The 26,473-nt window shown below is 42.2% G+C and overlaps 1 protein-coding gene across 2 annotated transcripts in view; it reads right to left on the bottom strand.

Moving 5' to 3' along the window:
* The window catches only part of PRELID2 (PRELI domain containing 2), a 98,502-nt gene extending 72,262 nt beyond the window's left edge, over positions 1-26,240 (bottom strand). Inside the window, exons 1-2 of one of the 2 annotated variants that reach the window (XM_075541764.1) lie at positions 26,062-26,195; positions 25,108-25,280 (exon numbers count right to left, since the gene is read on the bottom strand). In XM_075541764.1, the coding sequence (XP_075397879.1) occupies positions 25,108-25,119 (12 nt within the window). In that variant the 5' untranslated portion in view covers positions 25,120-25,280; positions 26,062-26,195. Of the gene's footprint in view, positions 1-25,107; positions 25,281-26,061 lie in introns of both variants that reach the window. The other variant, XM_075541763.1, reaches the window with a different exon arrangement.
* Between the last annotated feature and the right edge of the window lie 233 nt (positions 26,241-26,473).

Consider the following 26,473-nt stretch of genomic DNA (forward strand, 5'->3'; position numbering starts at 1 on the left):
TGGATACATTTCTAGAAGTGTATTATTTACCTAAATTACCACAGAGTAATGTAGAAAATCTTTGCAAGCCTATAACACAAGAAGAAACAGATCTAGTCATAGAAAAACTCCCAACATCAACAAGTCCAGGTCCAGATGGTTTCACTGGGGAATTCTACAGAGAAGAATTAACACCAATTTCATTTAAACTATTCCACAATGTACAAGTGGGTAATATACTACCAAACTCATTTTTTGAAGCCACTATAACTCTGCTACCTAAACCAGGCAAAGACATCAATAGAATTGAAAATTACAGACTAACATCTCGAATGACTATGGATGCCAAGATCTTCAATAAAACACTAGCCAACAGAATTCCATTAAACATCAAAAATAACATATCTCAATTAAGTGGAATTAATACAATTATGCAAGGTGGTTTATTATTAAGAAAAACAATCAATGTAATTCATCACATCAAATAAAGGAGAAGAACCAAATGATTTTATCAATCGATGCAGAAAAGGCCATTTCATAAAAATCAGCATGCATTCTTCATAAAAGCACTCAACAAAATCCGTATAGAAGGAAAGCTTCTCTGCTTGACACAATGGATGGATTGTGATGAGAGTTGTAGGAGTCCCCAATAAAATTATTTTAAAAAGGGAAAAAAAAAAGGACAGCTTCTCCAAATAATAAAATCCACACATGTGAAACAAATAGCCTGCAACTCACTGACTGGAGAGAAATTTAAATCATCTCTTCTTTTTACAGGAACTAGACAAGGTTATCTTTATCACCACTTTAATACAGCTCTGGAAGTTTTAGCTATGGCCATAAGACATCAAAAATAAATTAAAGGTATCCACACAGGCATAGAAGAAATGCAAGTATCTTTATTTGAAATTAACATAAAGCTGTATATAGAAAACCCTTAAAATTCAATTAAACAATTGCTCAAACTGATTGAAAATTTTGGCAGCTTAGCAAGCTATAAGATCAACATATGAAATCCCACTAGATTCTTTTGTATTAAGGATAATGATATCAAAAAGATATCAGAAGAACAATACTATTTACAGTATTACATAAAAGATTAAATATTTAGGAATAAATATTACCAGAAAAACAAAAGGCTTATACAAAAAAATTGTTTTTTACAAAGAAAACAAAATACTCCTTTGAGACACCAAAAGGAACTTACACAAATAGAAGAAGTTACTATGTTCCAGGATGAGCAGACAAAATATTGTGAAACTGACAATATTGCCAAAATTACTTTACAACTCCAATCCAAATCACACCAAAGTTTTTCAAAGAAGTGGAAAATTAATTACCAACCTTTTGTGAAAAAATAAAGCATATTCCTAGGATGAATAAAGCATTTAAAAAAATAAATACAAAATAGGAAGACTTTCACTCCCAGACCTTAAAACCAACAGAAAGCATAACACTCTGATATTGGTACAATGATAGATATGATGACCAATGGATTAGAACTGGAAACCAAAAATACAAACAAGTACCTAGAGATACCTATTTTTATATTTTAAAAAATTAAACATATTAAATGGCCAAGAGACAGTCTTTTCAACAACTGATGCAGGAAAAAGTGGGTCTTCACCTACTAAAGGATAGAACAAGAGCCATACCTCACACCATGTACAAAAGCAAACCCAAAGTGGATCAAAGGCCTACATATAAATCACACAGTTATTGAGACCATTAATGAAAAAAATATGGATAAACGAATGACCCTAATACAAGCCATAAACACACTACTGAACATAATGAAAAATATCTACACTATAGAATACAAAGCTAAAAACTGGGACCGACTAAAAATATCACATTCATGGCCTATAAAGACTTCACCAAAAGAATCAACAGAGAAAACACAGACTAGGAAAAATATTCAGTAATAATACATCAAATAAATGGCTAATCTCCAAAATCTATAGAAAACTACAACATGTTAAAAATAAAAATACAAATAATCCAATCAAAACTAGGAACAAAACATGAATAGACAATTTACCAAAGGCAACATACAGGCGACCAACAATCATATAAAGAAATGTTCTTGATCCTTAGCAATAAGAGAAATACAAATTAAAACAACAATGAGATATCACCTCACATCGACAATTTTGGCAAAATTCAATAAAACAGAAAATAACTAATGCTGGAGAGGAGGGGGGGCTATATGAACAAGTTTACATTGCTGGAGGGACTGTGGAATTGTACAGCCATTATGGAAATCAGTATAGCATTTCGTTAAATAAATGAAAATTCAAGTACCTTATGATCCAGCAATGTCTCTACAGGCATATGCCCTACAGAAATTAAGAATATAACATGGACAGATACATGTGCGGCTATGTTTAGTGCAGCAATTTCCACAATAGCAAAAATATGGAAACAACCAAAAACCCCAACTACAGAGAAATGGATAAACAAGCTCTGGTACATTTATACTATGGAATTTTATGCATCAATAAAAAAAAGTATAACTCTCTTAAATACCGCAACACATGAACAAAATTAGAAACACTATGCACAGTAAACTCAGTCAATCTTACAAGGATAAATATTTAATATCACCATTGTTATAAGGGAAAACAAAGAAGAAATGTGGTTTATACAATACACAAGACTTTCATTACTATAAGGAGGCCAGGGGCAAGAGTGGGCAGAAGGGAAGAGGAGGAATGGTGGGAGGGGGGCGGAATTGGAGGGTTTAACGAGAAATAAAGTTAAATTAAAATTTCTTCATTAAAAAAGAAAACCATCCAGCTTCTTTACCTCTGAGATCTAAATGTTCATGATCCGAATTCTACCTCACAAGACTGGATAGAGCAAAGGTTGTACACTGGTGCATATGGGAGCTGGAGGCACAGGGAATCCAGGGTGGACGATACCTTCAGGACCAGGGGGTGAAGGGCGATACTGGGAGAGTAGAGGGTGAGTGGTTTGGAAAGGGTGAACTGATTACAAGGATCTACATGTGACCTCCTTCCTGGGGGACGGACAACAGAGAAGGGGGTGAAGGGAGATGCCGGATAGGGCAAGATATGACAAAATAATAATCTATAAATTACCAAGGGCTCGTGAGGGAGGGGGGAGCGGGGAGGGAGGGGAAAATAAAGAGGACCTGATGCAAAGGGCTTAAGTGGAGAGCAAATGCTTTTAAAATGATTAGGGCAAAGAATGTACAGATGTGCTTTATACAATTGATGTATATGTATATGTATGGATTGTGATAAGAGTTGTATGAGCCCCTAATAAAATGTTTTTTAAAAATGGGGGGAGGGAAAGGAAACGTGAAGTGGACTTGGTGTCTTAAGTGACATGGAAGCTCATTTCAAACAGATGGAAAATAAATCAATAAGTGCCGCTATGGATTGTAGCCAGGAGCATTGGTCACATAGTGGGTTACAGGTTTGGCTACTAACAACAAGGTCAGCAGTTTGAAACCACCACAGCTCCTAAGGGAAAGATAAAGCTTTCTGTTCCCATAAAGAATTCGCATAGGAAAGTCTGGGGCCATTCTAGTCTGTTCTACAGGGTTGCTTGCTGTGAGCTGAAATCGACTCAATGACAGGGGATGATCTCCCCCATCTAACTCAGTTCCTGGCACATGCGAGGCACAAATGAAAAGACAAACAACAAATGGGTTATTTAGAAGGCAAACCTTGCTGCCCTGAGACAACTTTCTAACATACGCTTTACTCTGAGGCCAACCTGTAAAACACGCAGCTGTCTGCCGCTGCCTCGAAAGGTTAAGCGCTGCCAGTCACTTCCAGGCTAGCAACTGCAACCTCCCTAACTCAGCAAAAACATGGTTTTAAAAAATTTTTTTTCACTCAGTCATTCATTTATTCATTGAATTTTGCTCTGGAAAGAAATGCTCAAAATTAGAATGACTCCTTTCTTGAAGGTTAGCCCAACAAAGACACATTCCCACTACGGAGGGTCAGGCTTACTTATACTTCTGCTCCTCAACCGACGGGACTTCCCTTACACAGAATGGGGCGACTGGAGACTCAATACAAGTCCTCTGGGTTGTATGTGGGTTGGTGTGTGTGTGTGTGTGTGTGTGTTACAACTTGAACCCTGAAGTAAAATGAGCATCTTTCCTTTACTGCAGTTCAGGTTGGTCCACTTAATGTACCTAATACACCCTGGCTGAATATTATAAATGCATGGTACAAGTGTAAAGTTAGCCATTGAATCCATACCAACTCAGTGACCCGTTTGTGCTGAGTAGAACTGCACTCCACAGGCTTTTCAAAGCAGTGGTCTTTTGTAAGCAGATTGCCAGACCCTTCTTCCAAGGCACCTCTGGGCCGATTCAGACCACCAAACCGCTGGGGTAGTAATCAAGGATTTGATTCAAGATCTAAATTGAATCAAAAAGAAGTTGACCATGTCATCACCATCTAGACACAGTGATACAAAGTTTTCAGGTTCTGCTTCATTTATAAGCCAGCCAGGTAATCCTAAATGTTAGAAGCTCAAACATTTCATGTTTTCACATAATCTTAACATCTGTCTGCTGAGCCCAAGGGTCTTGATTCAAATAGCACTAGAAATTCTCCAGCTAGTCTTCATTTGAGGCTTGTTGTTGTTGCTGCTGCTGCTGCTGCTGCTGCTGCTGCTGCTGCTGCTGCTGCTGCTGCTGTCTTTAACCGTGGTGTCAGGCGGCAGCCACAGCAGCCCAACAGCTATGCAGCTATGCACTGGGCTGATAATTGCAAGGTCAGCATCTGGAAACCAACAGCCTCTCTGGCAGGAAAGAGGAGACTGTCTATTTGTTCTCATTGCTATCAAATCAGTGGGGACTCATTGCAACCCCCTGAGGGGCCCCAAAGCTGTGACTGTATGGGAGTAGAAAGCCCAGTCTTTTCCCCTGTGACCAGCTGCTGGTTTCGAACTGCCAAGCAGGCAAATTACAGCCCAACTCGTAACCACTACACCACAGGGTTCCAAACCATGAGGAAGAGTTAGAGTCCAGGAAATCCACATGGACACTGAGTCAGAAGTGACTTATTGGCAGTGAGTTTAGGAGTCGATTTATCATGTCAAGCACTGTCCCACATACTAATGATACAGCAAGAAGCCAAAATGCTTGCCTCTTAGTGTTTATACTGTAATTGGGGAAACAACCAACAAACAAATATGTCAGGGATACTCAGGAAAAAAATATTAGGGGGCTTCAAAAAGTGTGTTGAAAAACTTGACGTTTTCATTCCCACTTTCCAAGTACAAGCAGGCTCTGGGATGATGAGTGACAGGGAGGGCCCCTCAGATACACTGCTTATAAGTAACAAAGTAAAAGGGAAATCTCCTTGGCAAAACAAGAAATCTTGAACTATTTAGACTAGCAAGATCATTTGCAAACTTTTGTTGCACATCTACCTTGTGCACTGAACAGGCATGAACCTCAAATTTCCATACAAGAGAGCAAAAAAAGTCATTAGCCTTAGGGGTTTAGTTATAATAACTAAATACCATGACATGAAAGGCACATCATTTTCTTTCTTTCTCTCTCTCTCTCTTTTTTAAATTAAAGACTTCTTATACTGAAGCTCCCCCTACCTGGCATGAATTGAAATGATCTGATGCCACCTTGTGGTAATTTGCATATTTATAATTTAATTCATGTCCATTTCTTTCAAGTCTAATAACAAGGTGTTGGGAGAGGGACAAAGGCTCAGAAAGGGTCACCAAAAGTAAGGGAAATTTTGGACAGCAAGAAGCAGGTGACCATGTTTTCCTTAGCACCTTTGCAAACCCAGAGTGACTGTGGAACTGATCGAGGACGAGCAGGCTCGAATGCATCAAACAGGACTCAGCACCGACTGTGTCCAGGTGGAGTGCTGTGTGAGAGGCTCCCATACACGTTTCTCATCTGCTGGTTCTGAATCAGCCCCTCACTCAGGGCGATCCCAGGTGCAATGGAAAGTATGCAGACCAGTCCTGTATGATCCCAGGTGATCCACAGGGTTCTCGGAATTAGATCGCCAGGCCTCTCTGCCTAGTCTTATCTTAATCTAGAAACTCCACTGAAGTCTACTTTGCATCACAGCCACATAGCTCCACTGACCAAAGAGGGTGGTGGCTGCACATGGCAGAAACATTCGTGGGAATGGAACCTGGGTCCCTGCTTGGGAGGGGAGAAGGTTACCACAGACCACCCATGCCCACCGAGCTCATCTAGACCACACAGAAAGAAGTGGGCCTTAAGATAAGGCAACGTAGCAGACAGAAAAATTCCAACACTGGCATTTTCTAGTCCCCACACCACACTAACGGGGATCTCAAGGAAGCAAAGGGCTCTCAACATGCCCATGAAAAGCCCTATCCTTCCTTGAAACTGGTTTAGGGCATCAGAAATGGTGTTGGTGTAAGAATTACCACACCGGCTGTGGGTATGCACCATGTGTGTTATACGCTGGGGAGGGGGGGGTGGTCATGAAGAAATCCTTAAGGTACAATTTTATTCCATTTTGACCTAAGACTTTTTATTCTTTCATATTGTTAAAAAATCAAACTGCATAAATGAATTCCTCGTCCTTTCCTGAAGGCAGTGGTTCTGAACCTTCCTAATGCGGCAACCCTTTAAAAAAGGTCCTCATGTGGTGACGCCCAGCCATAAGACGATCTTAGTTGCTACTTCATCACTGTCATTTTGTTACTGTTATGAATCAAGCACCCCTGTGAACGGGTCGTTCAACCCCCAAAGGGGCCGCGACCCCCAGGTTGAGCACAGCTGGCTGCCCTAAGGTGTAAATGTATTGTAACAGTCACTGTTTGGGTTGCATGTGTGGAAAGTAGAACTGTGCTGCACTGGATTCGCAATGGCTGTGACCTTGCAGGGCTTCTTCTGGGGAGTGGATTCAAACCAAGTTTTGTGGTAGCAACTGGGCACTGAACCATTTAAGCCACGGGGGACTCCATGCAAAGGTCTGACATGCATAAAGCGGAGGCTGCCCTTGGCGTTCCTTCATCTTCCACATAATAAAACAGAAGCCATGGCTGTGAAAAGTGAGAGACCAGGCTTCCTGAAGATAGGGCAGTTGTCTTTCTTATTTACCAGGGGAAGCAACTATAAACTTCCAGCAAGGTTACACTTGAGGGTAAAGAGATATTAAAATATCAACAACTCCAAAGGCTGGGAAGTCCATGCCCGCCTCTCCTGTCCCTTCAAAAGGGGTCAATAACTTCCTAAGGAGTCATTGTCCACCAGCTGTCAATTGGGGTCATCTAAGAGAGAGCAGGAAGGCACTTGAGCTGACAGATGTTTCTGATTATATTCTTTGTTCAGCAAAGTATATACTGGTACCAAAGGACCTACAATGTATCTATTATTATTATCACCATCATCATCTTTTCCATTTTACAACCACGAAGGGAGTCTTTGCTACCCAGGTTTGCTATCCGGCATCCAGGCATGCGCATGCAAAGAGTTGGGGCAGCCAAGAGACTGGGTCTACAGCTAAGCCATAACATCACTATGGCTGTGCTAAATTCCTTTCATGATATACAAGCAAGTAGTCTCGTGCAGAATAAAAGTTGGTCTTATAAGAAGATCAAATCTATTCATCAGAGGCAATGGCCAAGGAGTAAAAATGTTTAAGTAGACAGATAATTTGAACGGCTGTTCATTAATCGCTCAGAACAGCAGGGTGATGACGTAGAAAGAACAAGGGACAAGGAGCCAAGACAGCCAGACTGAGATGCTGCCATCTGGGAAGCAGGGTGGGGTACCAGCAGAGGGTGCTCCTAGGCCCTTCTGGTCAGGACAGCCTAAGATTCTAAACAAAGGCCAGCCAATGTCACATAGGTGTCTCTTTCAAAAGTGTACTAATCTACAGTAGTATAAAAGGCCCTTTTGAAAATGATAGTTTATATTTGTGACACAAAGTTACACTTCCTAATTTCAACATTAAATGCATACACTCAGGGTATCTAAAGAAATCAAGCCTGTAATGCAAACCATGATCAGAACCGTGTCTAAGTACTGTGGTTTCGAAAAGAAGTCCAGGTGGTGCTCTGGACTGAGCGCTGGGCTTTTAAGGACAATGTCAGTGCTCAAACCCACCTCTCTCTCCTTCGCCGAAAGATGAGTGTCTACTCCCACAATGACAGACAATCTTGAAAAGCCTACGTAGCCCTTCAGGAAACAGAGGAAGTACCCCAGAAGGTTTCCAAAGCTGTAATCTCCACAGAAGCACACTGCTTCTTCTGTCTCTCACAGACTGGCTGAGGGGTTAGGTCTGCCGGCCTTTTGATTGATGGCTGGGAGCTTTAACCCCTGCACCACCAGGGCTCTTTTGGATTGGATCCTAGACTGGAAATTTTAACAAGTGTCTCATTTCTTTGGAAGCAAATCCAACTATCATTTATTGAATATTTAGATGGTGTCAGATAGTATGCTTTTATCTGTAAAATAGGACTACATGACTATTTCAAAGAGATGTTAAAGAAATGAAAGAAAATAACTTTATCGAAAGCATGATGCCTGGCACCACGTAAGTACCCTATTGGCACTTGCTAGTTGGGTTTGCTTTTAAGGAGCAAATCAACATATTTAGAGACCTGAAATGTCACGATTTAAGCCTTTCCCTTGCGGTTTACTGTACAGTGCGGCAGCATCAAGCACAGTGCTCACATCCCCTGCAGAATTCGTCTGATTCACGGACTCCTGGCAGATGAGGTGGCTGCAGCACATTATGATTGCTGTCAGATGCCACTGAGTCCGTTCCAACTCCTCCTGCTCCTATGTCCAACACAAGGACCACTGCTCGGTCTGGGGCAGGACTTGCAATCATAGCCACGTCTGCGCCCCTCGCTGAAGCCACCGTGTCAATCCAGCTGGTTTAAGGTTATTCTTTTTGGCTTACCCTCTACTTCATCAAGTATGATGTCCTTCTGCAGGAACTAGAGTCTCCTAGTAACATGTCCTTACTTCTGAAGTCTATTTTGGCTGTATTTCTTCCAAGAGAGATATGTCCACACGTCTGGCAGTCTAAGGCAAAGGTACTGTAGGTTCAGTTCCAGACCACCATAATAAAATAAATATCACAATAAAGTGAGTTACATGAACGTCTTAAAAAGTGCACGTACACTACAACAAGGGGCCTCAAACTATGCCCCGCGGGCCACACGCGGCCCGCCAAGGACATTTATCCAGCCCGCCGGGTGTTTTTGCCCCGTTGTTTCTTTTTTTTACTTCAAAATAAGATATGTGCAGTGTGCACAGAAATTTGTTCACCGTTTTTTTTTTTAACTATAGTCCGGCCCTCGGATGGTCTGAGGGACAGTGAACTGGCCCCCTGTTTAAAGTTTGAAGACCCCTGAACTACACAGGAGACTCAGCTAATTAATATAATTACTTAGAAAACATGTTTATAAATGAAAATTCTTGTTCATATGCAGTTATTGTAATGTATACGAATGAGCACATTTCAAGCTATTTGTAAGCATGCACAATTTGTGGTCTGTTATACATGAGCGTGCTGAGTCATAGCCAACTGAACAACGAAAGATCATACAAAACAAGAATAGAATTTTAATAATAAAGCAGATCTGTAAAAATAAAACTGTATGTCACTAAAATAAAACTAATAAAATTATTGTGAAATGTAAATAATTATATCAAGTATTTAATGAAATATGTCTGAAATAAATTATAAAGTAAATTTTTCTATATCTTTTTCTTTCACATCATTTTATTAGGAGCTAATCCAGGCATAATACCATTCAATAGTTCAATCATATCAAGAGTAGTGTACAATCGCTACCACAATCAATTTCAAAACACTCTCTTCCTTCTTGTACTCTTTCATATCAGCTCCCCATTAACCACCACACACACACTTCCTCTGCCACCCCCCTCCCAAATCAGGGACCCTTATTCTAGTTATTATCCCTATAAACACATACACCAAAACACATTAAAGTACATAACAACGAGTCAAGAAGTGTACCAAAAACATGGCAAACTACAACAGAGATAAACTCCAATATGAAAAGGAAAAATATATTTTTTAAAAAAAAACAAATTAAGCACAAAGAATATAAAAAAGGGAGGTAGAAGGACAAGGTGTGAACCATTCAAGTCAGATTTATCATGTTAATCTACTATAGCAGTCTCTATAACACTCTATCTGATTACCAGGATATTCCCAGCCTCAGTTACGGTCAGAGGGAAATCTCGGGGCCTTTTTCCTTGTGTGGATCCTGAAAATGTATCATGGGCTCCCACTGTCATCCATACCCTCTGCAAAGCAGAATCTCACAATTTCAGCTCTGATGCTATTCCTTCCTTCGCATTTGGATTATATTATTTACAATCCTTGGATCACGGATGTTGGTGTGCTTCTTGCATGTGGGCTAAGTTGACATCTCACTTAGATGGCTGTTTGTTTGAAACAAGCCTTTGTTTTGTTTTTGTCCACCTTTATCTTAAATCCAAGATATGTAATTCGACAGTGACAGGAAATAGATGAATAGTGTCTTAAGGAAGTTGGGAGTAAGTGGTGAGCTAATAATAATGAGTAAAAGAATGAAGAAAATATTTTAATATTGATTATGGTGATTCAACAACTCTAATATATTTAAGCCATTAAATTATATATTCTATGAGTTATGTCAACAAACTGTTTTTAAAGGTTTTAAATGGTGCAATACTCAACACAGGGATGCCACAAGCCTTCAATTTGTACAAAACTCATTATCTGCTAAGCACGTGTGATAGAATGAAGTATGCCTGTATGTTCAATATTCATCACCAGCACCACAATTCAGATGTATCCTCTTTTCCTCGGTCTTCCTTCTTCTTGGTCTGGCTTTCATAAGCACATGAGGCACCTGAAAACACCATGGTTTAGGTCAGGAGCACCTTAGTCCTCAAAGTGACATCCTTGATCTTCAATTTGCACAGCAGATTTGCCCAATGCTGTGTTGCTTGATCTTGACCACTTTGCTTCCTTGCGCATCGTTTGTGGACCCAAGTAAACTGCCACCCTTGACAAATTCCACCTTCTCTCCATTTATCATGATGTTCTCTTTTGGTACAGTTATGGGATTTTCATTTGCTTTATAGATTACTGAAGTTTATAATCTTTGATCTTCATTAGTGTGGTAGTCTGGGTTGACTAGAGCAATAATTCATAGAGACTTATGTGTGTTTAAGAAAGAGCTTTATATACAAGAGCAGTTAAACATTGAGAAAACACCTCTACCCAGTCTGGATCAAGTCTATAAATCTGATATTGCCCATATGTCCCATACTAATCTATAAAGTCCTCTTCAGACTCATGAAATACATGCAATGATGCCGAATGCAGGAAGATCACAAGAAATGGGTGGGCAGTCTTATGGACCCAGTGGTGTTGCAAGCATCTCAGCACTGTCAGGGATCTCCATGTAGCTTCTCCAGCTCCAGAGGTCTGGAACCATCAGTCTCTCTCCACGTGTCTTCTCCATGGGGATGTTTTTCAGGGAGTCAGCAGAGACAGTGTGTCTCCCACCTCCAAGGAAGAATTATGGGAGTTCTCAGAATCCTCATTAGAAGGTCATGCCCATATAGAGGCCTCATTGGCTATGTCCTGATTGACAGGCTAGACTCCGCCCCTATACGCTTAATCCTCAAATTGACAGCAGATTGTGTCACTACCACCGTTAGTACAGTGCTTCAAGTCATCGTCACTTTTAGCAAGCAAAGCTGTCCTCGCTCATCGCAGCAGACATAAAATAAAGAATCGACTTGCTAGTGACACTCCATCCCTAAACTTGACGTAAGAGCTCATGTTCATGCCTACATTATTCTAATGATCAGGTAAACCTGACCTGCTCCTAACAAAATAAACATGAGAAGATAAAATATATAAAACACTATTGTGGGGGAAGGGGGGTAGTGTGAAGAAGATAGGTAACCGTTCTGTTAAATTAGGCCTTTACTGGTGAATTATATGTTTGTCCCAAATAATTCTGTACATATGCAGGAGAAGATGTCCCACACATGTAAGTGTCAGATTTGCTAAATTAAAAAAAGAGAATCCAAGACATTATTAATTACCCAATCAACTTTCTACTCTAAATGGAAATAGCCATTCATAAATCCAGTTTACAAGCTTAAGGGTAAACACTGAAACCACTTGGTTCAGCATATCAGGCTTCCAGATACAATAAAACCCAAGATAACTGCTGAAGCATAGAAATTATTTTAATCTGTCCATTTTATTAGAGCACCAAGAGGATATATTACTGAACTCCACTAAATCTACATAGGACTAAACCCCGGAACATTTTAAGATCTATCCTGAAATGCAGTGATATTATCTATATCCCATCAAGGATGACCAATTAATAAAACTATTTTTAAAATTTATCCACGAGCCACTAGTACAACTAATGAAGAAATTGAATAATTCTACCAGCTTAAAGCTGAAATTACCCAAACATGCAAGGAAGATGCATTGATGATTACTGATGGCTGGACTATGAAATTTGGAAACCAAGAGGAAGAATCAGTGGTTGGAAAATACAACTTTGTGGATGGAAATGATGCGGGACATGACATGACAGAAATTTGCAAGATCAGTTCCTTCCTCCTTGACAATACCTCTGCCAGCAACAGAAATCACAGCTACACACGTGGACCTCACCAGTCAGAATACACCCGAATCAACTCAATCACAGAAGAGGAAAGAGATGACGGAGACACATAATATTAGCCAAAACATGGCCACGGGCTGACTGTAAAATAGACCGTTAATTGCTATATGTAAATTCAGGTTTAAACTAAATAAAATTAAAGCAAGTCCACAAGAGCCAAAATTGAACTTAAGCATATCCCATCTGAAATTAGAGATCATCTCAAAAATAGATTTCACACATTGAACACTAGTGATTGAGGACCAGATGAATCAAGAACATCACACATGAAGAAAGCAAAGGGTCATTTAAAAGACAGGGGGACATCAGAAGACATTCTGAAATCACCTCTGACATACAGTAGCTAAAGTAACTGGAAGAAATGATGAAACACAAGAGCTGAACAGAAATTTGTTTTGTTTTATGGCAAAGGATTACTAACTAGAATATGTTTAGTTTATTTTTTAATAAGTCATTTTATTGGGGGCTCTCACAGCTCTTATAACAATCATACACCAATTATATCAAGCACATTTGTACACATGCTGCCATCATCATTTCCAAAAATTTTTATTTCTACTTGAGCCCTTGGTATCAGCTCCTCTTTTGTCCCTCTCTGCCCCAAACTCCCACCCTCATGAACCTTGATAAATTATAAATTATTATTATTTTCATACCTCACACCATTCACTGTCTCTCTTCACCTACATTTCTGTTGTTGTGGGGGAGGGGGGAGCTATACGTTAATCAATGCAATCCGTTCACCCTTTCTCCCCCTTCTCCCCACATCATCCCCCTACCCTCATGGTATCACTACTCCCATTACTGTTCCAGAGGGGTTTATCTGTTCTGGATTCCTGTGTTTGCAACTCTTATCAGTACCCGTGTACATGCGCTGGTCTAGCCGGATTTGTAAGGTACTCCTGGCGTCATGATAGTGAGGGGGAGGAAGCATTAAAGAACTAGAGGAACGTTGGGTGTTTCATCAGTGCTATACTGCACCCTGGCTGACACATGCCTTCCTTGTCACCCTTCAGTGAGGGGCTGCCCAATTGTCTCCACTCCAACCCCCCTCGTTCGCATCAATATGATGAACAGAAAAAAATTTTAAGCGTTCAAGAAGAGAAATGAAAGCATCACAATGAAATATGAATATCTGGAATTTGAAAGCCAAAAGGGAAGAACATGCTCAGCATATCTCAAACTAAAAAAAAAAAATGAAGAAAAGTTTTAAGCCTTGAGGTGAAATACTGAGGGATTCCATGGGCAAATATAGAAGGATGGCCGAAGCATCAAGAGACTACGGCAATACACCAAGTCACTGTGGCAAAAACCATTGGTCAACAGTCAACCATTTCAAGTGGCAGCATGTGATCATAAATGAATGGCATATAAGGGAGAAGTCCCAGTTCCACTGAAGGCATCAGCAAAAACTAAGCCCCGGGAATAGACACAGTATCCATTGAAATGTTTCAACAAACTAATACAGAGTTGGCAGCACGCACTGGTCTAATCCCAGAAATGTGGAGGGCAGCTTTCTGGTCATCTGACTGGAAGAGCTCCCTATTTATGCCCATTCCAAAGAACGGTGACCCGACAGAATAGGGAATTACTGACCAGCATCATTGATATCACATGCAAGTAAAACTGCACCGAAGCTAATTCAAAAAAGGTTATAGCAATACATTGGCAGGGAGCTGCCAGAAAGTCAAGCCAGATTCTGAAAAGAGGTCAATGATGAAGTCAGATGGATCTTGGCTGAAAGCAAATAATGTGTCAGGAAGATGCTTCCTTTTTCATTGACAATGCAAAGACACTCCACAGTGTGGCTCAAACTATGTGTAACATTGCAAAGAAAGGAGATTCCAGAACTTAATTGTGCGTCAGGATTGTATCCTCTTCCATACAAATCACCAGAGGAGCTGCATTATAGGAAGAAGAGTGTGGCATCGGGATTGGAGGAAGGCTTATGAACAACCTGCGGTCAGCAGATGACACAGTCTTGCTTGATGAAAATGAGGAGGACTGAAAGCACTTTCTTTCAAAGATCAAGGATTGTAGTCTGGGTAAGGAAGACCAGAATGTTCCCAGCTGCGCCAATAGGTGACATCATGGTAAATGGAGAAAAGATTGGAGTTGCTGAACATTTCGTCTTACTTGGATCCACAATCCAAGCTCAGAAGCAGCAGTCAAGAAATCAAAAGACATATTGCATTAGGTAAATTTTCTGCACATGATCTCTTTAGAGCAGCGGTTCTCAACCTTCCTAATGCCGCGACCCTTTAGTATAGTTCCTCGTGTTGTGGGGACTCCCGACTATAAAATTATTTTCGCTGCTACTTCATAACTGTAATTTGGCTACTGTTATGAATAGTAATGTAAATATTCGATATGCAGGAAGTATTTTCATTGTGACAAATTGAACATAATTAAAGCATAGTGATTAATCACCAAAACAATATGTAATTATATATTGTGAAATATTTATTTCTAATTACAAATAAATGAAACTTTGTCTTGGAGTCTGGTGTAGCAATGGGTAACAGTCTTAATATAAACTACATTGCTACATTTTGCCACAGTGTGCATAAAAAACCAATTTCAGTGCAAAGGTTGAAACAGCTTCATTCTCAATCCTTGGACAGTCTTTGCAAGAGCACAACAAAGGTCATCTTCCACACCAAGTCTACTTCTGTATTTAGACATGATAACCTACAAAGCTGGAAAACCCGGTGTCACAAAGATATGTTGCTGGAAATGGAAGAAGGTGCAACACAGTATCAGACAGAACAAGATATAACAGCAAGCACTTGATCCAGAATTTTGTAACTGGCATTGTAGAGAAATCAGTTCTTGCTGCATCGCTGTTACTAAGTTCAATGAACTCCTCTTGTGCTGTCTCAGGAACCTCTTCAACTTTGACTGTGAATGGGCTTCTAGCAAGTGCAACTGGGTGTCGGGTAGACTTGGAAAGTACGAATGAAATTTCATCTGCAAGCATGTGCAAGTGTTCTTTCACAGAAATTATCATTGTAATCATTTTGTCTGATTCATTGTCATGTTCTGGGCAACATGTAAATTTTATTTTCATGCAAATTTTTTTGCCAAAGCTGAAGAAGTTTCATTTGGAATGATCGGATCTTTTCGGACAAATCGGGGCAGGTTGCATTTGGTCCTTAGAGTGGTAAATTTAACTCATTCAAGATGGCAAAAATGGCAACCAAGTAAGCTATTTTCTGCAGTTCACTTTTATCACTGAAAAGGGCTTCGAACTGGTCTTGCATTCTCATTTTTAAAATGTTTTGAGTTCATCATGAAGCTCAAAAACACATTGTAAAACTTTTCCTCTCAACAACCATCTCACTTCAGTGTGAAATAGCAGAGCATTACTCGGTGCATCCAACTTGTTACACAATTGAGAAAACCTGTTTAAAGCGCGCGCCTTTACAAAGTTGACAGAACTTACGACGCTTTTCATTACTTCTTGTAACTCTTGTGGCAGCGTCTTCGTGGCTAATATTTGCCAACGAATCACACAGCGAGTTTCGAAGATTTTTGGTGACTCCTTCAGGACCAAATTTTGAAATCCAGATTGACATCCCAGCATGGCTGGAGCACCATCTGTACAAACACCACAAACCTTTTCCCAAGAGCTCTTGTGCTCTTTCAGAAATGAAACATCTGTGTCAAATAGTTGTCGTTTCAAGAGGTTTGCAAAAAAGAAACTCATCTTTAAAGTCGCCATCATTAATAAACCTCACATAAACCAATAACTGTGAACAGTTTGCAACGTCTGTAGATTCATCAAGCTGAATGCTAAATATTGGAAGTGGGGCAGATTTAATTTCCTGGATGACCTGATCAAGAATATCAGCAGACATGTCATCTATTCTTCTGCAGACAGTGTCGTTAAATAAGGAAATTGCACTCAATTTTGTAACAAATTCATCTCCGATCTTAACTCAAATGTCTTTGGCCGCTAGCAACAGTAAATCCTCAGCAATGGTGTTTCCCATGGCCTTAGGCGACCCCGTGAAAAGGTCATTCCACCCCCAAAGGAGTCGTGGCCCACAGGTTGGGAAGTGCTGCTTTAGAGTATTGATGAGCACCCCCAAAGGAGTCATGGCCCACAGGTTGGGAAGTGCTGCTTTAGAGTATTGATGAGCAGAGATGTTACTTTGAAGACTAAGTTGTGCCTGACCCAAGTCATGGTATTCTCCATTGCATCACATGCATGTGCAAGTTGGACACTGAGTAAGGAAGACCACAGAATAATAGATGCATTTCAATTGTGGTGTTGGAGAAGAATATTGAAAGTATCATGGACTGAAAAAGGACAAACTGATCTCTATTAGAAGAAGGAAAGCCAGAGTGATCCTTAGAGATAAGGATGGCAAGACTTTGTCTTACATACTTTGGGCATATTGCCACGAGAGACAAGTCCCTGGAGAAGTACATCATGTTCAGTAATGTGGAGGGAGTCATTCAAGGAGATGGACTGACAGCGCATGGCTGCATGGATGGGCTTGGACACAGGGAACATTGTGAGGCTGGCTCGTGCAGTGATTTGCTACAAGTCGGAGCGAAATCAACGGCACCTAACAGCAATGAACAGCCTACCAGCTGTAAGATAATGTGCAATATGACCCGTTGCTCAGGTCACAACCCTGATGCAATAGAGGTTTCCTCAGGAGTGTGTGGCCTACTTCCTGTATAAAAGGATGCTATGGGAAAACGTGGTTGCTTTTTGCTGTGTCTGGCACCTGCATCTAGCTCATGCACCCCAAATTATTGAGCCAACAGCCTGTTATATTGCCTGCCAGTCCTGGGAACCATCAAAAGCATACTGTCTGACTTGCTTATTTCAGGTTCCTCCGCTTTCCAGTCACAGTTTTCTGTCACAAGCCTGACCTACTGCCCTTGGATTCATTCGCCTCCATTGAGGGGCTTTACTGATCTTGGGCTCATCAGCCCTTGAAGCCACTTGAATCAGGAGAAACCTCCAGGTTAACATCTGACCCATGGACTTGGAACCTGCCTGGACCTACTCACAATCCTCCCTTGATCACTTCTACAAATGTGTGAGCCATTGTGTTGATATGAATTTCTACATATGTGGGTGTATGTACAACTACATATATAAATGTCCCTTGTTTTGCTTCTCTAGAGAACCCAGCCTAAGACAAAAAAAAAAAACAACCCGATTAAATAGGTCCATGTGAGCTACAGAAACGGCACCTCTTTGCCCTGCTAAATGCATGTGTGTGAATTTGTTATTCTCTTTACTGATTCTCTTAAGTAAAATGCAGACAACAACTGTAAGTGTCATGCAAAGAAAGAAATCAAGATGCACTGTCAAATACATTGACATAAGATGGTGGTTTGTGGGAAGAAGAGTTTAGCATATGATGAATTAAACCATCTGGGTTCACAGCATTCCTCCATGAAGAGTGTATTGAGGAACTCTTCCATGACAAAGAAGATTGTGTTGTTTGTTGTCAAGGTGTCACTTAGCTTGGGAAGCATGAAGCACTTTGCCCATGACATCCAGCAGGCAGGTATACGGAGAGCAGGCATCCCTCAGGCTTTGAAAATAGTAGCACATTGTAACTTGGAAGGCAGGCCCTGGCACACCAAAAGCCGTGCATCAGTAGAATCTATTTAAGATCGCACTTCCTCAGTGCTAACGCAGCTTCAAACGAACCACGGTACAAAATCCGATTGTGTGCTTCCCAGAGATCGTCATATGATCGACCCAGCTGCCAAGAACTTTCTTTTTGAGGGAAGGGAAGCACACACATAAAAGCTAAAATTATATAAATACAAATGTATTTCGCCAGAAACATAATTCTTACTGCCTTAAGCATATAAAGAGCTTATGCTTGTCAAAGCTGCTGCATGTTTGATTCACACAAACCCCTGGAAAGTTGGTGCAGTCGAAGTTTTACAGATGAGAGACACGGGCAGCTGGGCTGAGCAGTTTTATATAGTTGTGTATGTTGCTCATCATCCATCAACCAGGCCAGGAATGTCATTGTTACATCGACCTAGAAGGGGGATCACCTCTTTCTACTCCATAAATATAGGTCCAAAGAGATTTGGCAACCTTGTGGAAAAGACCTCTAGCAACTGGCAGCAGTAGCATTCTAGTAGCAGTCTAGATCCCTTCGGTAGCAGGAGCAGGATCAGCCCACAGCTGAGTCCTCTGAGGTAGGGGCCAGACAGACTTCCACTCTGCAACTTCATTACCACTTCTGACACCAGCCATCCCCCACCCTGCCTTTGGCATCCTCTTCTTACCTGTTCTTCATTACAATCGCCACACAGAACTCTCAGATCATCCTTACAATTAAGTGGTTTATTGAGGAGATAACAGCACAACGCAGGATCACGATCAGCAACAGGCTACCACTCGAGATCATGAACTGGAAACGTAAAAGCAACGCTGGACAGATGGCTCTCCCTTCTGCAGTGTGGACCAGTTCCTCCCCCCGCCGCCCCCCCCCCCCACTCTCCCACCCGGGTAAGCAAGCAAGTCCTCTCTCAGCGGCGTACCTCTCAGCCTTTTCTGGGTCCCCTTGGGGCAGGCCTCGCTGCTACTAAATGACCCCGCCTAAAGCCTACATAACAGTTTTCTTTCAGCTCTCTTAGATGCATCCCTAGCAGCAGGTTTCTGCTGTTACCACTGACTCTGCCAATGAGGCCCTTTCTGGGCCTCTAGGCATCTTCAGTGTCAGCTCTTGACTCAAGTTAATTCCCAATTCTTGGGAAAGGTTCCTCGCCTCCTCTCTCTCTGCTTCATCTCTCTTCCCAGCCTCTCTGGCCTTTCCTCCTTTCTCCTACTTTTGCCTGTCTGCAAACCTCAGTGGGATTGGCTGCATATACACCAAAGTCCTGGTCAATATCAAGGCATGGTTTTCCCAACAGGGTCATGGACTGACCAATCCCCTCTCAGCAGTCTGTCCTTTCATTTGCATAGTAGGCTCTAGTCACTTGTTTGCATAAATATACGAATCAATCCCTGCAAAGTTCTTAAAATAACTAATCACAGGGTTGGTTGCAGCCTAGAGCCAGACAAAAAGCATCAAACAATTACAGCTTTTCCAGAAAATATAACTCAACTTAGACAAAAATCACAAACCCTCTGGGGTGGAATTCTTGAGCAAAGGTACTGGGGTGAAATTCAAACCATGAAATGAAGTGGAATCTTTCACATTGTTTTTCCAAAGAACCAATAAAAAAAAGAGAGCGAGAGAGAAAACTTAAAATTACACATACTCGACTGTCATCAAGTCAATTCTGACTCAGCACTCAGGGTTTCTGAGGTTGTAAATCTTTTTTCTTCACAGTTTTATTGGCATATTATTCACATGGCATTTAATTCAAAAGTTCAATTATCTTAAAGGAGCTGTGCAAGCATCACCACAGTCCATTCTAGAACATTTCTTCTTTCTTGTCCTCATTGTTTTTAGCTCCCCATTTCCCTGAACCTCCCCTGCCACAGCCCTAAAAATCATTACTCCAGTGACTGTCTCGATAGACTTACCTATCCTGGATAGGTAGTAACGCATACAAAATAAACCAAGAAACAAAATAGAAAAACATACAAAATAAACCAAAGAAACGAAATAGGACCTACATTGAAGGATGAAGAGCGAGATGGTGAAACTGTATGCACTTGTGTAACTTAAAAAGCCAAAGCCGCTGTTGGGGGTGTGACTGTGATTCACGGTGAGTCCATGTGGTTCTGAGTAGACCTGCTCCCGCGAGGAGTTGGCTTGTGGCTGTTACCTTTTTGGAAGCAACTTGCCATGTCTTTCTTCCTGAGAATCATTGGGTGGGTTCCAACTGCCAGTTTTTTAAATAGTTTTATTGGCATATAAATCACTTATGTTAAAATTCAATCATATTGAGAAGAGCTGTGTGATCATCGTCATAATCAGTTTCAGAACGTGTTCCTCTTGTGCTCCTTGTAGGCATCTCCCCATTTCCCCCAACTTGCCCCGCCAGGCCCCTGGGCAATTATCAGTCCAGACATCTCTATAGACTTACCTGTCCTGGAGTTCATGCACAGAAAATCATGCCAAACAGAACCAGGAAGCAAACAACAACCACAAAACAAAACAGAGCAAAGCCTCAATAGAAAAGAAAGTAGAAAAAATTTAAAATGAAAACAGGTTCTAAACGGGTCAAAAGGAAAAAATCAAATGATAAAGCGTCCGTTTTAACCTAACTGCATCTTCCCTACGTGACATTACCGTGCTCTCTCCCCGAGTTCCAGGCTATTCGCATCCCTGAACGATGGTCACAGGGGATTCCCTGAAGACTTAATCCATGTGGGGACCCTACAAATGTATTTTCTGCTTTCATTGTAATCCACTGCCTTCCGAAAACTGGCTTTCAGGATTTAAATTGCAATACCACCCCCTGGTTTGGGTTTTATAATTCAGAATCCTTGGGTCACACAGGCTGCTGCGCCTCTTCCACGCGGCCTTCCAGGACTCGCTTAGATGACTGTCTGTTTTGAGACAAGTCTTTACTATCCCAAGCGCTATTCTTCCTGAGAGCTGGCCACCGTCTGGTTTCTTCACCAGCTTGCTGGAAGAAGCTGTAACTCTTTACTGGAGCACACAGCCCAGCCTTAGCTTTCTCTCACAGAGCAGGGGGTGGGTTTGACCCGCTGACCTTATGGTTAGCCTGTGCTGAAGTAAAATTAATTATTTATGGCTATTCTATCCCTTTCTTTCTAACTGCCACCAATTGGGTAGGGTGATGAAAATAAGGTACAAGGATTGTTCATGTTTGCCATTCCTCTGATTGCAGGAGAGGAGTCTTAGAAGCAAGAATAGAGAGAATTCTTGGGACCATCAACAGAGCAAAGTCAACAGAGAACATTGGAGAGATCCCTGCCTGAAGCGGAGAGACAGCAAGGGTCATGTTAAAGGCAGAAGAATCTCAATGCCAAGGTCAGGCAGTAGAGAGGCAGAATAGCGAGGGGGCTTCCAGCTTCACAGAGGAAGAGGGAGTGGGACAACACGACTGAAAGGCTGACGACCAGAAAGAGACTGGGCTGCTGATGGAGGTACTCTCATAGACCAGTGAATACACACACACGCACACACACACACACACACACACACACACACACGGATTACCCCCAAAACCAGAAATTTTTTCAAAGCTATGTATTTAAATATTTTTACAAAACAACCTGATCACTTTCAAAGTACTCTCCATTACACTTAATACATTTGTCAAATTTCCATTCTCATAAACATGTTTCAGACTCGTCTGTTTGGATGGCTGACAGCACCTCCCTCTTTTTTTTTCTTTACCTCTTCTATGGCATCAAATTGCTGTCTTTTCATGTTTCTCTGCATTCACAGAAAAAAAGAAGTCGCACAGAGCGAGGTCGGGTGAGTCAGGTGTGTAGGGCAGGAGAGGCATGCTGTTTTGTGCCCCAAACCGGCACACTGAGATGGCGGCGTGGGCAGATGCACTGTCATGGTGGCAAAATCAATCCCCAGTCTACCACAAATCAGGCCTTTTTTGTCACACACTCTTACACAATCTTTTCAAAACCTATAAACAGAAAGCTTGATTAACAGTCTGATCTGGAAGTATGCACTCCAAGTGCACGACACCCCTCACATAAAGAAAAACAAATGAGTACCCTCTTGGTCCTTGACTTCACTTGACAAGCATTTTGGGGCCAGGTGACGATGGCATCTTCCACTGGCTTGACTGGTATTTGCTTTAGGGGTCCTAAGAATAGCACCGTGTCCCGTCACCAGTAAAGGCCTTGGAAAAAATGCCTGCATCACTTTGGAGATGTTCTTTCAAAGCACGGCACGTTTCCAGTCGATGCTCTTTTTCGTGGTCAGTCAGAACCCAAAGCACAAAGTTCACAGGGACCCTTCTCACTCCCAAATCTTCCATTAAATTCCATGAACTGAGATTGTCCATAAAACTCCCATCTCTTCAATGGTCGTCGTCGGTCTTCCGGCACCGGTGCACAAATTTTGTCAACGTTTTTGTCTGTTTGGGAAGTTGATGGACATCAATTTGCACTGTCCTTGTAAGCTATGTGCAATATCACAACAGTTTCTGTGGCACTTTTCCTGAGCAGGAAACAAAACTTGACAGCCACATGCTATTCCCTTAAATCAGCCATCACAAAAAATAAGGTTCTGGTGACTGCTTTTATGAAAAAATTCACTGTGACAGAGAGAATCTTCCCAGAAGACGCGAACAGGTGCAGTAAATCAGAGAGTTGCATAATGCTTGCCACTTGATGCTAGTGGGAAAAACGCATACTACTAAATTTTTCCAGGTTTTTTAGGGAGATAGAGTAGATAGCTAGATAGCTAAATATACAGAGACAGACAGACAGATTAGATAGATAGATAGATAGATAGATAGATAGATAGATAGATAGATAGATAGATAGATAGAATAGATAGATAGATATTCTTCTGTGTAGCCATTGCAACAGATTATCTAGCCCAGAAGAGCATCTTTGGAGAATAGTTGGTGTCAAAAAAGAGTAAAGAAAGTGATGGTGGAGGCATGACTGACCTTTTGGCAATCAACCTTGTGCTGGTATGTCACCAAAAGAGGTCATATATGGCCGCCATACATTACCTCAACAGTCCCACCACAATTCGAATATGGAATTTTTTTCTAATTTGCACAAAGGCACAGAGTAGCTAAGTCAAAGCTGTTTCTCAAGATGTAGTGAAAACACGACGATTGGAATCCAAGTGTACGGCATTCCAGGGTATATCATTAAATAAGAGATGAAAATTCTCACAGTAAATGCATTTATTGATATCTAATAAGTAGTTGCCCCGCTCCAGGCAAGGATCACTCATGGCGCCCCACCTCTCCACCTTCAGTCTGGGAGACATACTTCCCTTTCCCCGGCCTGAGAGATCCGTAAGGTGTTAGCTCTGTGTACCAGTTTCTATTCTATAGTATACTTACGATATGCTAGGCACTTTGTTAAGTATTCTACAAGAATATGTACATCTTAACTGGATGCAACTACATAGTTGCCTCAGCTAGAACACACTTTTGTGCTAAAAGCTGTCCAGCTGCATCACAGAATAACCAAAATTCACTACCATTGAATCGATTCTGACTCATTGCGACCCCACTGGCAGTGGGTTTCTGAGACAGTAAACCTTTATAGGAGTAGAAAGCCCAGTCTGTCTGCAAGAAGCTGTTGGTGCGGACCTTGCAATAAGCAGCCCAATGTGTAGCCACTGTGCCACCAGGGCTCCTGAGTCACAGAATCATGGGGCTTCACAGGTTGTTGCTGGTTTAAGAGTGGTTTGCTACATAGCAATGGATAACAATGTATTTTCTCACCCTAACCCACCAAACTGTATGTTTATTTTTGACACACTAGGTCCACTCAGGTGAGAAAAGTCTGAGATTATAAACAGGAAGCTGATATGAGAGAAACTTGATTCTGTAACATTTTATTCACTCAACAAACAACAGAAAGGGTGATCATCCAGGTCTAGACCTGGGGGTTCTGAGAGGTCAGAGGTCACCTCTGATGAAAATAATCCAGAAAGGCACCATCCAAAGGAGCGGCGGTAATGGGGAGCCACATGCCGAAGCACCAGCCCCAGCAGAAGAGAATGTGTGAGGGATGCTTGGGGGACACTAGCAGTGTGACCTAAGAGAAAATGTAGTCTTGCCTTTGCTGAACAAATAATTCCAGAAGCTGGGGCTAGATGGAGAAGCAGGCAACATGCGGATTGGAGCAAGACTCTTTAACAACCTTAGATATACAGATGGCACAACTTTGCCAACTAAAAGAAAAGGGTGGAAGCATTTGCTGATGAAGAATAAAGACTACAACATAACATAAATTAAGCAAAATCCTGAAAAAAGAGGCACTGATAACAAGGACTCAAATGGAAAGTAAATGTTTAGAAAATGATGATGGCAACACATGTACAAATATGCTTGATACAATTGGTGTATGGAATGTTATAAGAGCTGTAAGAGCCCCCAATAAAATGATTTTTAAAATAATAATTGAAATCCTCACAACTACGCTAATAAGTAACATCAAGATCAACAGAAAAAAGATTACAGTTGCCGACGATCTCATTGTACTTGATCCACAATCAACACCTATGGGAGCAACAATCACGAAATCATATAGCAAATTACACGGGGCAAATCTACTGAAAAAATTCTTTAAAATATCAGGAAGGAAGACGTCACCTTGAGAGTAAGCTGCACTTAGGGGTGTTCAGTCGCCTCCTGTTTATGTCAAAGTAGGTCAATAAGGAAGATAAGATGAGTTGAAGTCATGGAATTACACTGTTTGTTAAGAATATTGAATATGCCATGGACTGGCAGAAGAATAAGGAGCCCTGGCGGTGTGGTGTGCTGTGCATTAGACTGCAAACCGAAAATTGAACAGTTCAAACTCACCTGCCTCTCCATGGGACAAAGGTCACGCTTTCTGTTCCTGTAATGATTTACAGCCCCAGAAACCCACGTAGGATTACTATGTCAGAAGAGACTCCGCAGTGGGCTTGGCCAGAAAAATGACAAATCGATCCCGCAAGCAAGAAAGCCAGAGTGCTGCAGATGGCCTTTTCTCCCTGGAGAAGGACATGCTTGGTTAAAGAACTGTGTCCATGCAAAAGAGGAAGCCCCACTGCCACGAACTAACATAGTGGCTACAACAATGGGCTCAAACACAGCTACAGCGAGGACAGAGCCACAAACCACCGTCCCAGACGCAGACCTTGGGGTTGAGGGGAGAAAGAAAACATAATGAATATTGAAGCAGGGCGTTGGTATCGAGAGGAACAACAGTAATCGTTCACAACCCTTCCTAGCTTCCATCAGTCAGAACCTGCACATGAATGATGTCACTTGAATCCTCACAGGCACCTTAAGAGTTGCTATTATTATTATTCCCTTCATTTCACAGATGACCCAACTGAAGGACCAAGTCCCACGGTAGTTTAACGAAAGAGAAGTTGTTGAAACAGTGGAAGGACAAAGCTGCATCAACGAGGATGACGGCTCCAATGGCCTGCACCAGAGTAGAAGGGGGCTAACGCGCACTGGAAAGACCCTCCCAAAGGCTTAGAGCGTGCCGCTCCTCGCTTGCCCCCCGCCCCCCGCCCCGACGCTCCTGCAAAACCACTCCCTTGGGCTGGGCCAGATGTGGACGTGATGTCAAGCACGGGCATTCCCGACGGAGCGCTTTCGAGGAATCCCACTTCCCCCACCGACCCGTGCGTCCTAAAGCGAACTGAGCGCGGGGAGGGGCGCGTGCAGGCAGCGATTTCCGCGCGGACAGAGGCTGGGGAAGCAGGCGGCGGGGGGCGCGGGCCAGCGGGACCGTGGGCGGGGGGGAGAGGCGGGGGGTACCTTTCGGAGGAAGCTGGACACCACTTGCTCGAAGGGGTACTTGTACACCTGGTGCACGTCCACCGTGACCCCCATGCCCGCGCGAGCCCCGCCTCCTCGGCGAGCGCAGAGCCCCGAGCGCTGCCCAGGGCCCCGCAGGCGTCCACGCCCGGACAGCCCAAGGGGCGGGGCTTGTTCCACTTTTCAAACTTTGGAAACTTTATTGTGCCCTTGAAGAGTCAACCCGTTGGTCCCGCCCCCACCCTGCTTCCCCTTTGCACTTGCAGGACTGCGGGCCGGAAGCGGCGCCGGCTCCCTGGTGGGGCGGAAGCGCACCCAGGGCTGGCGGGGCTCTGAGAGCAAGATGTGCCCGCAACCCCTCCTGGCCACGGCCTCGCTGCACACTGAAGTTTCCCTGCCTGAGACAGGAGAC

This window comes from Tenrec ecaudatus, chromosome 2 (genome assembly GCF_050624435.1).
Source record: "Tenrec ecaudatus isolate mTenEca1 chromosome 2, mTenEca1.hap1, whole genome shotgun sequence".
In the NCBI taxonomy this organism is placed as follows: domain Eukaryota; kingdom Metazoa; phylum Chordata; class Mammalia; order Afrosoricida; family Tenrecidae; genus Tenrec; species Tenrec ecaudatus.